General features: G+C 39.6%; 1 protein-coding gene across 2 annotated transcripts in view; it reads right to left on the bottom strand.

The window, feature by feature from the left end:
* The window catches only part of MED23 (mediator complex subunit 23), a 151,868-nt gene that overhangs the window by 88,311 nt on the left and 49,165 nt on the right, over positions 1 to 14,392 (bottom strand). Inside the window, exons 9-13 of one of the 2 annotated variants that reach the window (XM_073627285.1) lie at positions 13,899 to 14,011; positions 11,519 to 11,614; positions 10,995 to 11,012; positions 6,375 to 6,575; positions 2,589 to 2,732 (exon numbers count right to left, since the gene is read on the bottom strand). In XM_073627285.1, coding sequence (XP_073483386.1) covers positions 2,589 to 2,732; positions 6,375 to 6,575; positions 10,995 to 11,012; positions 11,519 to 11,614; positions 13,899 to 14,011 — 572 coding nt within the window. The remainder of the gene's footprint in view (positions 1 to 2,588; positions 2,733 to 6,374; positions 6,576 to 10,994; positions 11,013 to 11,518; positions 11,615 to 13,898; positions 14,012 to 14,392) is intronic. The other variant, XM_073627286.1, reaches the window with a different exon arrangement.

The following is a 14,392-nucleotide window of genomic DNA, read 5'->3' on the forward strand; positions in this document are numbered from 1 at the left end:
CAAATCAAAAGCTCTGTGATCGTTTTTTTCTCCTCACACTGACAGCGCGAGGAGAAAAAAAAAGCTGATCATCGGCTCATCTGCAAGGGACATCCGCCCCGAAGAGGAAGAGGCAATTATGCCTCATCTGTGCCACCTGCCATTGCCACCTGACAGTACCCACAGTGCCACCTATCAATGCCCATGAGTGCCACCTATCAATGCCCACCAGTGGTGCCAGTGCCAACTAGCAGTGTAACCGATCAGTGCCCATTGCCACCTATCAGTGCCCATCACTGCCACCCAGTGCCCCCTATTGGTGCCCATCAGTGCCGCCTCATCAGTGTACATCAATGAAGGAGAAAAATTACCTGTTTTAAAATTTTATAACAAAATATAAAAAAAAAAAAAAAAAAAAATTTTTTTTAAAGTTTGGTCTTTTTACATTTTTTTTTAACAAAAACTAAAAACCGCAAAAGGTGATCAAATACCACCAAAGAAAGCTCTATTTGTGGGAAAAAAATGATAAAAATTTGGGTGCAGTGTTGTTTGACTGCGCAATTGTCATTCAAAAAGTGACAGCGCTGAAAGCTGAAAATTGGTCTGGATAGGAGGGGAAGGGGGTTAAGTGTCCAGTAAGCAAGTGGTTAAAAAGAAAAAAAAAAAAAAAAGAGAGGCTTTGACAACTTATTTAGGACTTGTATTCAATACCAAGGCACTTCACCCTAAAACTCCCTCATCATAAATAACCAACTTTAAAAAAAAAAAAAATGAAATGGGAGACAAGACTGGGGAATCCCCGTTTTTTTTTTTTTTTTTTTCTTTTAACATAGCCCTGGATTCTCAGGTTAGGTTCTTGGAAATCACCCCACAATTTAAAAGACATTTAATTTGGCCCACTACACTCAAAATAACAGAATTTGCAACAACATACTACTAGTAGGTTAAGAGCCGGTTCACATTAGAAGCGGCACGACTTGCAGGTCGCCTCACCGAGGCGACCTGCACACGACTGCCGCGGCGACTTGCAAGACGACTTCTGTATAGAAGTCTATGCAAGTCGCCCCCAAAGTAGTACAGGAACCTTTCTTCTAAGTCGGAGCGACTTGCGTCGTTCCGATTAGAATGGTTCCATTGTAGAGAACGGGAGGCGACTTGTCAGGCGGCTAGGTCGCCTGACAAGTCGCCCCCGTGTGAACCGGCTCTAAATACAATCCTAAAACTTTGCCACATTGTACAATTCATCACCCATCATTTCAGGAAAATCTTGGAAAATGCAATAAAACCTGTCAAATATACAATCTTCTATCCAACTCACAAACCAGCAACTTATTCCCATTTTAGTTGGCCAAACACCATATTTATTTAGGAGTAATGATTTAAAAAAAAAAGTCAGTTCAGAGCAACATTTTACCCAACTAGATGTGACCCAGTTATTTATGAACTGTCCTTGAAAATTAACTGTTTGCACAGTACAGGAAGATGATCTTCCATCAACTTCAGAGTATACAAATCATCCTTAAAGTGGTTCTAAACCCTTTACAACCACTTTAACCTACAGGTAAGCCTAGATTAAGGCTTACCTGTAGGTGCTTGAAATATATCCCAGACCTGCACGGTCTAGGAGATATTTGCAAATCGCAATAGGGCGATTTCTTCTGCGCATGCGCCGGAGTTAGAAAGGGCACGCTGTGCTGTTTTTAGCTCAGGTCATGCCGTTAAAGGCGGCACCCACGCGCATGCATGGGCGACACGTCACACCACTCCAGCCAGTCACAGAGCCAGAGTTCACGGCCCCGGAAGGAAGAGGGGTGATGAATGGACGCTCGCTACTAGCGAGGAAGAGGGGGACATCGCGGGCTTCTCCTGCAGGTAAGTGTCACATAATGGGTTACTATGCTTTACCTTTGCAGGGAAACAAAGAGGAAGTAACACCCATCAGGGTTTACTTCCTCTTTAAATTTCATTTAATTCTAACAGATTTCCATAAACACAATAAATGTGGTGAAGAAGAGACTAATCTGTACCATAAATTTGAGACTGTCCTACTATTGAACATTTCTGGCATTAGGCCGGTGAAAAGTTGTCATATATGCAACAAATGATCTCCCTTAAACTCCCAAATGGTCAGTTGTAGAGATTGTTGGACAGAATGTCCAAAGATTTTACAGAGGTGCTAAGCGCCAAACCTATTTGCAGTTGGTACAATTGCTGAATTCCATCAGAGCATCCTTCCATTCAAAATTCCAGCAAAAATAGCAACATATTTTTAGATTGGATTGGGTAGAGACAGTGCTCACTTTTTTTTTTTTTTTTATTCTATAGTTCACCAAAATTGTATTTGATTGTGCAACTTTGGTACTAAATACATCTACTTAACCAACTATACTCGCTCGCAAAAGCTATTTAAAAAAATCCCTTTGTTGACATAACCTTTACATGCCTCTAAATTAATTTATCTGTGCTGCTCTTATACCATAATTTTTAGTGGTGAGATTTAAATTAAAAGTATTTCAAATATATTGTATACATAGCTTTCACCTTTGACCAAATATGTGAGTGAGTAGAAAGCTGCAACTTAGTTATGCAATAAAGTGTGTAAAACTCACTTCCTTTTCTGGGTATAACAGGTCAAACAACTTCATAACTGGAAGAAAGTCTGCAAGAGCATTTTTCTGTATGCTTCCAGAGATGAACTGCAACAGAACCCACATGAGATGATCTCTGCCCTTTATGAGACCTCGACCTGCAAGCTGAAAGAAATGTATTTTAATTTACCGATATTTTATTAAGGCAATTGCGATAACAATACAGCATGTACTGCAAATTAGGCATCACAAGAATTATTGTTGGACTTCTGGGATGGAAGCATAGAGAAAACACATTTGAGGAGTTAGAGTAATAGGGAAATATCCGCTATCCAGGTAGTCTTCGAGTCTACCTTTTGCCAAAGCGGGTGCGATTTTTTACAGCTCCAAAAAATATATAACAAAGATCCAGGTTCTTTGCATCTCCTAAAGCAGGTAGAGGGGACAGAGGGGTTAAAGTGGTGTAGCCGAATAGGTGTCATATATCGAGTGTGCAATTTTATTGCCGTCTCACAGATCAATATGGATTTAGTGCTTTTACGAAGATTTGTTAGCATATCGAGCCACTCTTCAGAAGAGAGGGATATTGCCAAGTCTGATTCCCACAGAGACATAGTTGAGGATTTCTCAGAGATGAGACAAACTGTTAATCTATTGATATAATGATGAGACAACTCCCCGACCCCTGGGGGTCTGCTGTACAAAACTGCTCAAACGGAGTAAACAGCCTGGAAGGATGAAGTGTGTATTGATTAGCATAAAAATGTTTGATTTGAAGATATCTGTATGGATCCAAGGAGAGCGAGGGGTGGATTTGTTGTCCCAAGAGGTCCAAGGGGCAAAAGCCAACTCCATTTGGAAAGCCCTCAGAATGGTATATTTCAAGTGAATTCAGTGATAGAAACCATTTGTGGACTGAAAGTCTAGAGGGAAGGTAGGGTCATCAAAGTAAGAGGCTAGAGGAGGGATGGGGAAGACAGCCGATAAACATGTCTGTAACAGACCCATAAAAGGATAGAGTGGGTAACAACTGAATTGAGCGATTTAAGGTTAGAAGGGCACAAAAATGTAGACTATAAACACACCAGGAAGATAATATGGCATAATGGAGGCATGTTCAAAAAGCCAGGTAACTTTATTAGAGGGTATGTGCCATTGTGCTAATAGGGTTAATCGGGCAGCCAGGTAATGGTTCCATAATTTGGAGACCCTAGACTCCCAGTGGTTTGGGGCCTATGCAAGAGGGATTTGTTAAATGAAAGACATATATTTTAGCAACAAACATTGAAGAAACATTTGATCAATACTTTGGTACATTTCACTTTTTATCAAGAGAAAATTCAAGTTTTACACAATAAAATACAGTAAAGGGTACATTCAAAACAAAGCTATCTTTATTACATTATTTCTCTTTTACCGCCATGCAACACCTAATATTTACTATTAAGTAAACAGGAAAACTACTTTCCACTTCAATAATGAACAGGCATCAAAAAATGTGTATTTTTTCATAGACAAGCTCTGGGGCAAGTATTGTCATATGAAGCACAACTATAAGACTACAGTTTATTAAAAATCATTTATAGTATTGGGATGCCCCGGTTTTATTCATAAAGCAGTGACTTTGACTTTTACCAAACATTCAATGGTGACAAATCAATTATTGCCATTTAACAAACACATACACCACAGCGAAAGTTTTGCGCGTCAGACTCACTGCTGAACCCCTTCCCGACCTGCCACCACAGTTGTACTACAGCAGGTTGGCTCCCCTGGGAGAACCGACGCAACTGTAAGTCAGTTTGCCTTTTGACCACTATGGGGCGCGTGCCCACCGCTAGAGCCGATGTGCGTGCCCAGGGGTCGCGATTGCTCCACACAGAGACAGAACGGAGGTCTGTCAATGTAAACAGACAGATCTCCGTGCTGCCAGGGGTGAGGAGAGCGATCTGTTGTTCATACAAAGTATGAACAACGATCGCTCTCCTTACCCAGTCAGTCCCCTCCCCCTCCAGTTATAATCACTCCCTAGGTAACCCAGTTAACCCCTTGATCGCCCCCTAGTGTTAATCCCTTCCCTGCCAGTGACATTTACACAGTAATCAGTGCATTTTTATAGCACTGATCGCTGTATAAAAGCCAATGGTCCCAAAATGTGTCAAAAGTGTTCGATCTGTCTGCCATAATGTCGCAGTCCCGATAAAAATCGCTGATCACCACCATTATGAGTAAAAAAATAAATATATGTAGAAGAATACATATCGGCCTAAACTGAGGAAAAAATTTGTTTGTTTTTTTTTTTAAATTGGGGATATTATAGCAAAAAGTACAAATAGTGTTTTTTTTTCAAAATTGGTGCTTGTTTTGTATGTAGCGCAAAAAATAAAAACCGCAGAGAAGATCAAATACCACCAAAAGAAAGCTCTATTTGTAGGAAAAAAAAGGACGCCAATTTTGTTTGGCTACAACGTCGCACGACCGCGCAATTGTGAGTTAAAGCGATGCGTTGTCGTATCGCAAAAAACGGCCTGGTCATTGAGCAGCCAAATCTTCCGGGGCTGAAGTGGTTAATATGCCCTACTGTGCTCAAAGTGAAAAAATGTAAGTTATGCTGAACTGACGAAGCACTTGTAGAAGTTGCTTTTAATTAGCCCTAAAAAATAATAACAAAACACATAATGATGCTTTGTATTTCCAATGTAGTCTTCGAGTACCCATGTACACAGACACTCTAGCATGTTTCATGCTCTTTATACACTGTAGTAGCTCAGTCTTGTTCTCCATAGAGTCACTTTTAAAAAGGACATACACCCCCATGTATGCATACTTTTAGGAAGGTGCTCACAGCTGCATAATGAAGTCTATTAACCACACTCTTAAAGTGATTGTAAATTCAGAAGGTTTTTTTATCTTAATGCTATGCATTAAGATAAAAAGCTGTGTGCAGCAGCCCCCCTCATACTTACCTGAGCTCCTTTTAGACCCAGCGATGTTGTATTAGACACTCGGCTGGCTGGGACTCCCCTCCTCATTGGCTGAGACAGCAGTGGGGTGCCAAAGGCTCCCGCTGCTGTCAAAGTTCGTCAGCCAATGAGGAGAGAAAGGAGGCGGGGCTTGTCTTTGACACACTGACAAGTGCATTTTACCAGCAGTTGACTTGCTTCATTAAAATTTTGCATTTACATAGACTTGTATGGGAATGTAAAACCGGCTTGAGGCAAACAAAAATTTGTTGACGTGAGCCAAACATAAACTTTGTTTAAACTTTATTGGCATGGAGTTCAATTGAGTGTTTCTTCTGACTAAAACTTCAGACTAAGCCCTCTAATGAAGGAATAAGTCAATACAATGAGTATCTGCTCTCACTAACCCACCCATACATGCGTGTAAAATTCAGCTTTAGTTGCTAGGTTCTATGAACCACAAATGTACAAAGGAGCCTAAAGCAATACTTTAACTGCTAAACATTTTTTTTTTTTATTGTATTTCTAATTCCAAAACCAAAAAAATACAGAAGTACAAAATCACTAACTTCCCTTTAAAGAAAACATCTGCGTGCAACATGCTCCCTTGCCACCATCCATCACTAAAATGCTAGCTGTTTTCTGCCTCAGGCGTTAATACTTTCTGCATCACTGAGCCAGAAGTATGCATTGCTAGATTTGTCCTTCTTCCAAGGTCAGTGTCTCAAAGTCATGAAGCCAGAGACAGCCAAGCAACTGCAACTAGTAAGTGTTCTAGATAGGGCCCTGTACAGGTCTGTTTTAAAACTAAAATATAGGTTTTGACATTGTAAACGCACCATACCTTTTGATGAAGGGACAAGACCATGTGTGGAAAACTGGCAAACTGAAAGAGCACAAAGAATATTAGCTGGCTTGAAAGATGCTGCCAAAGCAGCTGGCTGGTTCCACCATCATCAAACTTTTCCTCCGTTTCAGAACGCTCCATGGCATAGACCACCAGGTCCACCAGTTGGTCCTCCAGAACAGGACATCGCTGCTTGTGCTGCAAAGCAGAAATCGGTATTCCAGAAGTCTTCCTCTCCAGTAGATGAAATAACACACAATACAGATAGCAAGATGGAAAGTAAAGGCCAAGAAGCATGGAATGAGGTATAGATAGAAATGAGCTGAACCCAACATGACAGGGATACTGATAGTTCTAATGTTACCACATAAGACATTTTTTTGTTCTTCCTTGAGGACACATTTTATCTTAGTTTCTGATCTAGTTCTATGTTACCAATACATTTTTTTTTATCTCCTGTTCCTGTTTAAGCTAGACAATCTGAACAACCAGATAGATAATTTCTTTATGTATATGATTATATTATACTGTATATATCAAACAAAACATTCTTGAGACAAGGATTTGAACTACAGAACTATATATTACCAGTGTAAGGGACATTGTTATAGACAGTGAAGATTATACACCATCAATGCCCTGACATCAGAATTCAGCTTTAATTTACTTTGTTATGCATCAGAGATGAATAAAAGAAGCAGAGGTCTAAACAAGGAACTGCAGCTTCCCTTTCCACAGGCAAAACGGGTGAAGTATATATTTTGTTCTTAAAAATATATACAAAGCATTATCAGAAATCTTGTGGAATATTAAAAAAGTTTAGAAACCTATCCAAACAATTGCGCTGCTCACTGTGCACCTATGGCAGCACAGGTCAAGCTCACATCTCTTTTGTTTTTTGTTTTATTTGTTTTTTGCCATAAAAAAGGGAGGAGGAAAATGATAGTCACATTAAAATGTGTATGATCAACATCACCCCGTCATGCTCTTTGCCAGCAAAAATAAGGAACGATGCAAGACTGATGATATTTTGACAAAACATGCCGTGACAAAGAGTAACATGTAGTCTCTACAGAGCACCCAGGACTGCCGCCTATCAGAAGGAAGCCAATGGCACGTCATCGTAGTCTACCATCTAGCTACAACAATGCCCCATTTCCATACCATGTATGTTCCATTTAGGGTTTCACACACCTTGGAATGCTTCCAGCAAGGACAACTGCATTGCCCGAGTAGTACAAATAGCCTAAAATGTGATGCCACTCAGCTTCTGAATGCTACAAAAATAAACAAACAATTTTGGACTTTTTAAACCAGAAGCCACACTACATGCACAGCCACTGGTGTGCACTGGGAAATACAATGTCGCTGTGATGTGGCTTAGTTTTTTTTTTCTTTTTAGAATTGTATTGGAGTGTCATATTGAGTTTGAATGGTCGTACTGAAAAAAAGTACAAGCTGGATTTTTTATTTTATTTTTTGAAGTCCACACCACCACAGTGCAGTGGTGGGAGCTGGCCCTATAGGGAACAAGACATTTGTCTTGTCTTGCATTAGGACTGAGGTGGGTAAAGATACCCAAGGGCCATTAATGCCTCTACCAATGTGAACTGCAGCTGGCTCCAAATTCAGCAGCCTTTACTAATGTCTATCTACGGTCTTTATTAATTTTTTTTACTTTCAGATAAAAGGGACAGGGTTGCTGTCATCATTATTTCCCACCACCTCCTGTTGGGCCACACACCCGTTAAAAGACAGGAAATAAGTGAAACTAACCCCACCCTCAAAAAAAAAAAAAAAAAAAAAAAAGAAAGAAAGGGGGCAGACAGCTGTAAAAGTTGACATGAGTTGAATCTATACAAAATTAAAATAAACATTTTCCTGATACTGCTCTTTTATTTGTTGCCGCTTTTTACTTAGAAGCATGAAAAGGGCAAAACCAGCACCATATGATCATAAATCCACACACATTACTAGGAAATCTCTCAAAAAAAAAATTAAAAATAAAATTGATATATTTATATAGATATATTTTTTTCTATATGTTAAAAGGTATACTGGAGACTGCTTGTGACCCCTTGGACGACAACACTTGAGCAAAACTCAACAGCACAGGAAATCTATTATCCAAGACACACATTTTGTAAGAAAATGCACAACACAACACAACACTAAAAGGCCAATGTCATCTAGCATGCAAAACCTATTTTCTAGGGCTTGAAATTAACTAGTCCTGTTCATCCAGGAGGAATGATTATATGTTAGGTTAATATTTTCTGTAATTTGAAGAAAAACCTAAAAGACTTTCGAAAACAAAATTGTGTTCAATTCAAAGTTTTGCCTTCAGTTGTACACAGCGCATCCACCCATTAACTGAAATTTTATAAATAGGCATAGTGCATGTACTAAGAGTGTGTATACAGACTGTTTTATTGACATACAGTAGGTACCGACTACAGACCAATGGTTTAGTTAGCCTCAAGTTTTATCTGATCAGTAAGTTTATAATGCCCGTAAATGATATCTGCTTTCAAGACTTGCGTCTCTTCTTTGAAGTCTTTCCTGGAATTTGTCATTCCATAATTCTCTACCAAAGACTAGTATGACAAAAAAAAACAAAAAAAAAAAAAACACTGCAAATATTTCAGCTTTAATGCCCCTGCAATAGTAAATAGACTGGGAGTTGAGAAATGGCAGCTTTAACTGCCACCTTTTCAAACAGGTATTTTGGTACATAAAGGGTGTTTTTTTTTCTATTACATCTAAATTGGATACCCGTTTAAAACCTTTTTATACAGAAGGCAGAACAAGCCAGGTATTACCTTTGTTAGACAGTGAAGTATTTTCTGTACACCCATTCAATCCTATGTTAATTTTTTTTTTGTTTACCAAGAACTTGAGCTTATAGCAAACCTTCATCCTCCCCATCTATTTTCATCCATTCCCCTCCTGCCCCCTTCTTTCACACAAATTAAGCCTTTTTATTATTTTTTTCCCTTTCTTGGGGACTGCACTTCCTGATTTCTTGCCTAGCTGGAAATTATGTATACACTCCTGGGATACCCACGTCACACATTCCAAAAAGTCACATGCACATCATCAGGGGGCCGGATTCAAAAATCCAGAAGAGACAGTGAAGTGACTAGCCCCAGGTGAAATGCAGATAAAACAAAGCCTCCTACATAAGTCATTGTCTGCAGTCTTCTCTTCATCTATTCAATCTCCAGAATTTTGCCTGAGTGTTCAAAAAGCTGGGGCGGATAGCTGAAGTTACACTCTACAGAGCTCAGTAAGATCTGATTTGAGGGAAGGGACACATCTCCCTTCACACTGCACACAAGAACTGAGCTGAAACTTTCAATCTGTTGGAGGTCCCTCCCGTGTCACCATTTGTCTCTTGGTGTCAGGAAAACTTGTCAGAAGTGACTCATGCAAATAGCAGAGGAGGGAGGCAATAGACAGCAAAGACACTTCATGTTCTGACTTCAGACAAGTACACACTATAAAAGGGATATGCCTTGTTCATTTTTCATGTCTGAGGTTTTGCATGTCTAAAACTAAGATCATAGGGGTATACAAAAGTGTTTTTTTTTTTTTCTGGCCAACTACAGGCAAAGACTTTTTCTTACTAAATAGAAATCTTCCCAAAGGGGGGAAAGACAGCCAAAGAAACCTGATTGATGCTTTAAACCTGCTTTTACTGCTTTAAAAAGAAAAAAACATCCAGCTATAAGCTCAAGAAGAAAAACAATCTTCCAACAGGGGACACATACAACACTAAAGCTCAACCAAGCTTCTAAATCCCACATCCTCTACCCAAAACAAATGGCTAGATGCATAGAGTGCCAAGCACATACGGCCACAATCAAGGGTATTTTTGGAATCCTCTTGCAAACAGTTACGAATTTACGCACGCTGTACTTGCTGTGCCAATAAATTTACTAAATATATGCATATTCCAAGCACACCAGGGCTAAAAGTTATAAAACCATTTTACTCCTATCTTTTGGATAAATGATGAAAAGAGCTAAAATAATATTTCATGTCTCATCACATCCGGAATAAATTTTACGTACTGTGTAGTAAATGTTTCACACAGCTTTTTAAAATCCCTCTTGGGAAAGAACTACAAACCGTATAGGAAATACGTCCATGACATATCAGATAAGAACCGTAATTAAAAAAATCCAATAAATCTGTATTTATGCAATATTAAAATTAAAAAAAATAAAGAATAACTGACCCAAGAAAACTAGCTACCAAAATAGGTAAAGATTAAGTAAAAGGGAAAATAGGAAGGGTAGAATGATGCCAGGCAGTACTGTAGACCTGTCACAAAGTTTGTCAATGCAGAGTTCTATACAGTCACACAAACCAAAAATATTTTACGAACTATATATATATATATATTACAGAATGTTTCAGAATCTCTTAAGTGTGAAGTACATTTAAATAGATGTTAAAAAGGTGTCTGCCTGTACATAAAGAATTGGCATGTTGCAGCCTGGCCAATTTCAAGCCCTCACCATGACTGGGTGTATGTTAGGTGGGAATAGTGGCTACAAAGCAGCCGGCAGTACTGTTAGTCACAATACAAGAAGAAGGTTGTGAACATACCTGAGCAATGTTCAAGGTCTAGAGCATTGGAGGATGGGCAGGACAAGACAGAACAAAAATAAAGGAAGAAAAAAAAGAAAAGACAAAACAGTGACTATGAGGCCTGCCTCAAGACGCCCAGAGTCAGAGAATACCCACCAATGGTGTATGAAGGGGATTCCGTCATTATGTTTAGTTAGTGCTTGGTTAGAAAATAATTAGGGAAGAAAGATGGCATTATTTTGTGGTCATTTAGTGGTGCATTAGGCTGGCAAAGGGCTCTCTTGAGACTGGCCTTATAGGAAGGGGAAAGCAATGCAAACAAAAAGTTGTTTTTCCAACTATTTATTCCACCTAAATCCCCAGGCAAAGTCCCAGAAAGAAAGGAAAATAAAAGGGGAATAGATTTTCAAGGGTCCCATAAGATAATAAAATAAATATAAGGGACTACTATTTTAACTGTTTTGTTCAGTCTGCTATAGCAAATAAAAAAAGTAAGGGATAGAGGAATATTTGCAGAGAAAGGTCTAGGTGTATTGTCATACCGCCTTATTCAGTCCTAACATGTTGCACACCATATCCCGGGAGTAGGGCTGCTCCAGCACATATCTCAACAGTGCAGTTTGTGGCTCAAATAAGTCCTGCGGGAAAAGAGAAAAATGTTATGCAAAATGTATACCAAGAGGCAGAAAACTGTAATGTTAGTGGGTGGTAAAAGCAGACAAGTGGCTAACTCATAGAATTATAATATAGCCTTTAAAATATCTTATATTTTCTTGTTCGGCATGACACAGTAACACAATAATCGAGCCTAAAAAGGAAACTTGTGATCATGATCTGTTCTATAAAAAAGGGCACAGATCCTTTACTCAGGCTAATATGACAATGTATACAACAGCACTTCAAGTGGTTGTAAAGGCACAAGGTTTTTTTACCTTCTATGCATGAAAGTAAAAAACCTTCTGTGTGCAGCCGCCCCCCCCCCCCCTCTATTACTTTCCTGAGCCCCTTCTCGATCCAGGGATGTCCACGAGAGCTTTGCCTCTCTGGGGACTCTCACTCCTGATTGGCTTTTGGCAGCAGGGGGAGCCATTACCAAAAAGTGTGTGTGAATATATATATATATATATATATATATATATATATATATATATATATATATATATATATATATATATATATATACACACACACATATACAGTGGGGACGGAAAGTATTCAGACCCCCTTAAATTTTCCACTCTATCTTATATTGCAGCCATTTGCTAAAATCATTTAAGTTCTTTTTTTTCCTCATTAAATGTACACACAGCACCCCATATTGACAGAAAAACACAGAATTGTTGACATTTTTGCAGATTTATCATAAAAGAAAAACTGAAATATCACATGGTCCTAAGTATTCAGACCCTTTGCTGTGACACTCATATTTAACTCAGGTGCTGTCCATTTCTTCTGATCATCCTTGAGATGGTTCTACACCTTCATTTGAGTCCAGCTGTGTTTGATTATACTGATTGGACTTGATTAGGAAAGCCACACACCTGTCTATATAAGACCTTACAGTTCACAGTGCATGTCAGAGCAAATGAGAATCATGAGGTCAAAGGAACTGCCTGAAGAGCTCAGAGACAGAATTGTGGCAAGGCACAGATCTGGCCAAGGTTACAAAAACATTTCTGCTGCACTTAAGGTTCCTAAGAGCACAGTGGCCTCCATAATCCTTAAATGGAAGACGTTTGGGATGACCAGAACCCTTCCTAGAGCTGGCCGTCCGGCCAAACTGAGCTATCGGGGGGAGAAGAGCCTTGGTGAAAGAGGTAAAGAAGAACCCAAAGATCACTGTGGCTGAGCTCCAGAGATGCAGTCGGAAGATGGGAGAAAGTTGTAGAAAGTCAACCATCACTGCAGCCCTCCACCAGTTGGGGCTTTATGGCAGAGTGGCCGGACGGAAGCATGAAAGCCGGCGTGGAGTTTGCTAAAAAACACCTGAAGGACTCTAACATGGTGAGAAATAAGATTCTCTAGTCTGAGACCAAGATAGAACTTTTTGGCCTTAATTCTAAGCGGTATGTGTGGAGAAAAACAGGCACTGCTCATCACCTGTCCAATACAGTCCCAACAGTGAAGCATGGTGGTGGCAGCATCATGCTGTGGGGGTGTTTTTCAACTGCAGGGACAGGATGACTGATTGCAATTGAGGGAAAGATGAATACGGCCAAGTACAGGGATATCCTGGACGAAAACCTTCTCCACAGTGCTCAGGACCTCAGACTGGGCCGAAGGTTTACCTTCCAACAAGACAATGACCCTAAGCACATAGCTAAAATAACGAAGGAGTGGCTTCACAACAACTCTGTGACTGTTCTTGAATGGCCTAGCCAGAGCCCTGACTTAAACCCAATTGAGCATCTCTGGAGAGACCTAAAAATGGCTGTCCACCAACGTTTACCATCCAACCTGACAGAACTGGAGATGATCTGCAAGGAGGAATGGCAGAGGATCCCCAAATCCAGGTGTGAAAAACTTGTTGCATCTTTCCCAAAAAGACGCATGGCTGTATTAGATCAAAAGGGTGCTTCTACTAAATACTGAGCAAAGGGTCTGAATACTTAGGACCATGTGATATTTCAGTTTTTCTTTTTTTAATAAAGCTGCAAAAATGTCAACAATTGTGTGTTTTTCTGTCAATATGGGGTGCTGTGTGTACATTAATGAGGAAAAAAAATGAACTTAAATTATTTTAGCAAATGGCTGCAATATAACAAAGAATGAAAAATTTAAGGGGGTCTGAATACTTTCCGTCCCCACTGTATATACAGTGGCCGGTCAGTAAGTGCTTAATGTGTTACAAATGTCCAAGAAACTTTGGGTAAATTACATCACTCAACTTATTTTTATACATTACTGTCAGTGGTAACTTACCTTGTCATAGGGCAAATGCCCTTTCAGAGGGAAGCATAAGGTTAGTGGATCCAACTTCCAGGAATTGCATATGGCCCCTGAATTGTTCACTACAGGAAGGAGACTACAACGCCCTATAAAAAGTAGGCAAATACACTGTCAGGTGCATTGTTAAATTTGCTTTTTTCATTTAAATAAGTTAAAAAAAAAAAAAAAAAAAAGTAGTGGTAGATTATATACGCATATACACATAAACATTACAGGCTGCAGGTGAGAAGGAACTTGCATGTGTTGGTACACAGAACGATTAGGTCTCTTGCCCTGCTAGACGAGGAGCACACAGAATTTCAACAAGTAAATTAGACAGAAAAAAACCCTTTGGAAGGTAAAGTAGCCAATAGGGGAGTCTTTTTTCATTAACCACTTTCTGCCCGCGCTATAGCCGAAAGATGGCTGCAGTGCAGGCTTCCAGTGGCGGGAGGGCGTCGTCAGACGTCCTCCCGTAATTGCGCTGC

The sequence above is a fragment of the Aquarana catesbeiana genome, linkage group LG04 (genome assembly GCF_042186555.1).
Source record: "Aquarana catesbeiana isolate 2022-GZ linkage group LG04, ASM4218655v1, whole genome shotgun sequence".
In the NCBI taxonomy this organism is placed as follows: Eukaryota; Metazoa; Chordata; class Amphibia; order Anura; family Ranidae; genus Aquarana; species Aquarana catesbeiana.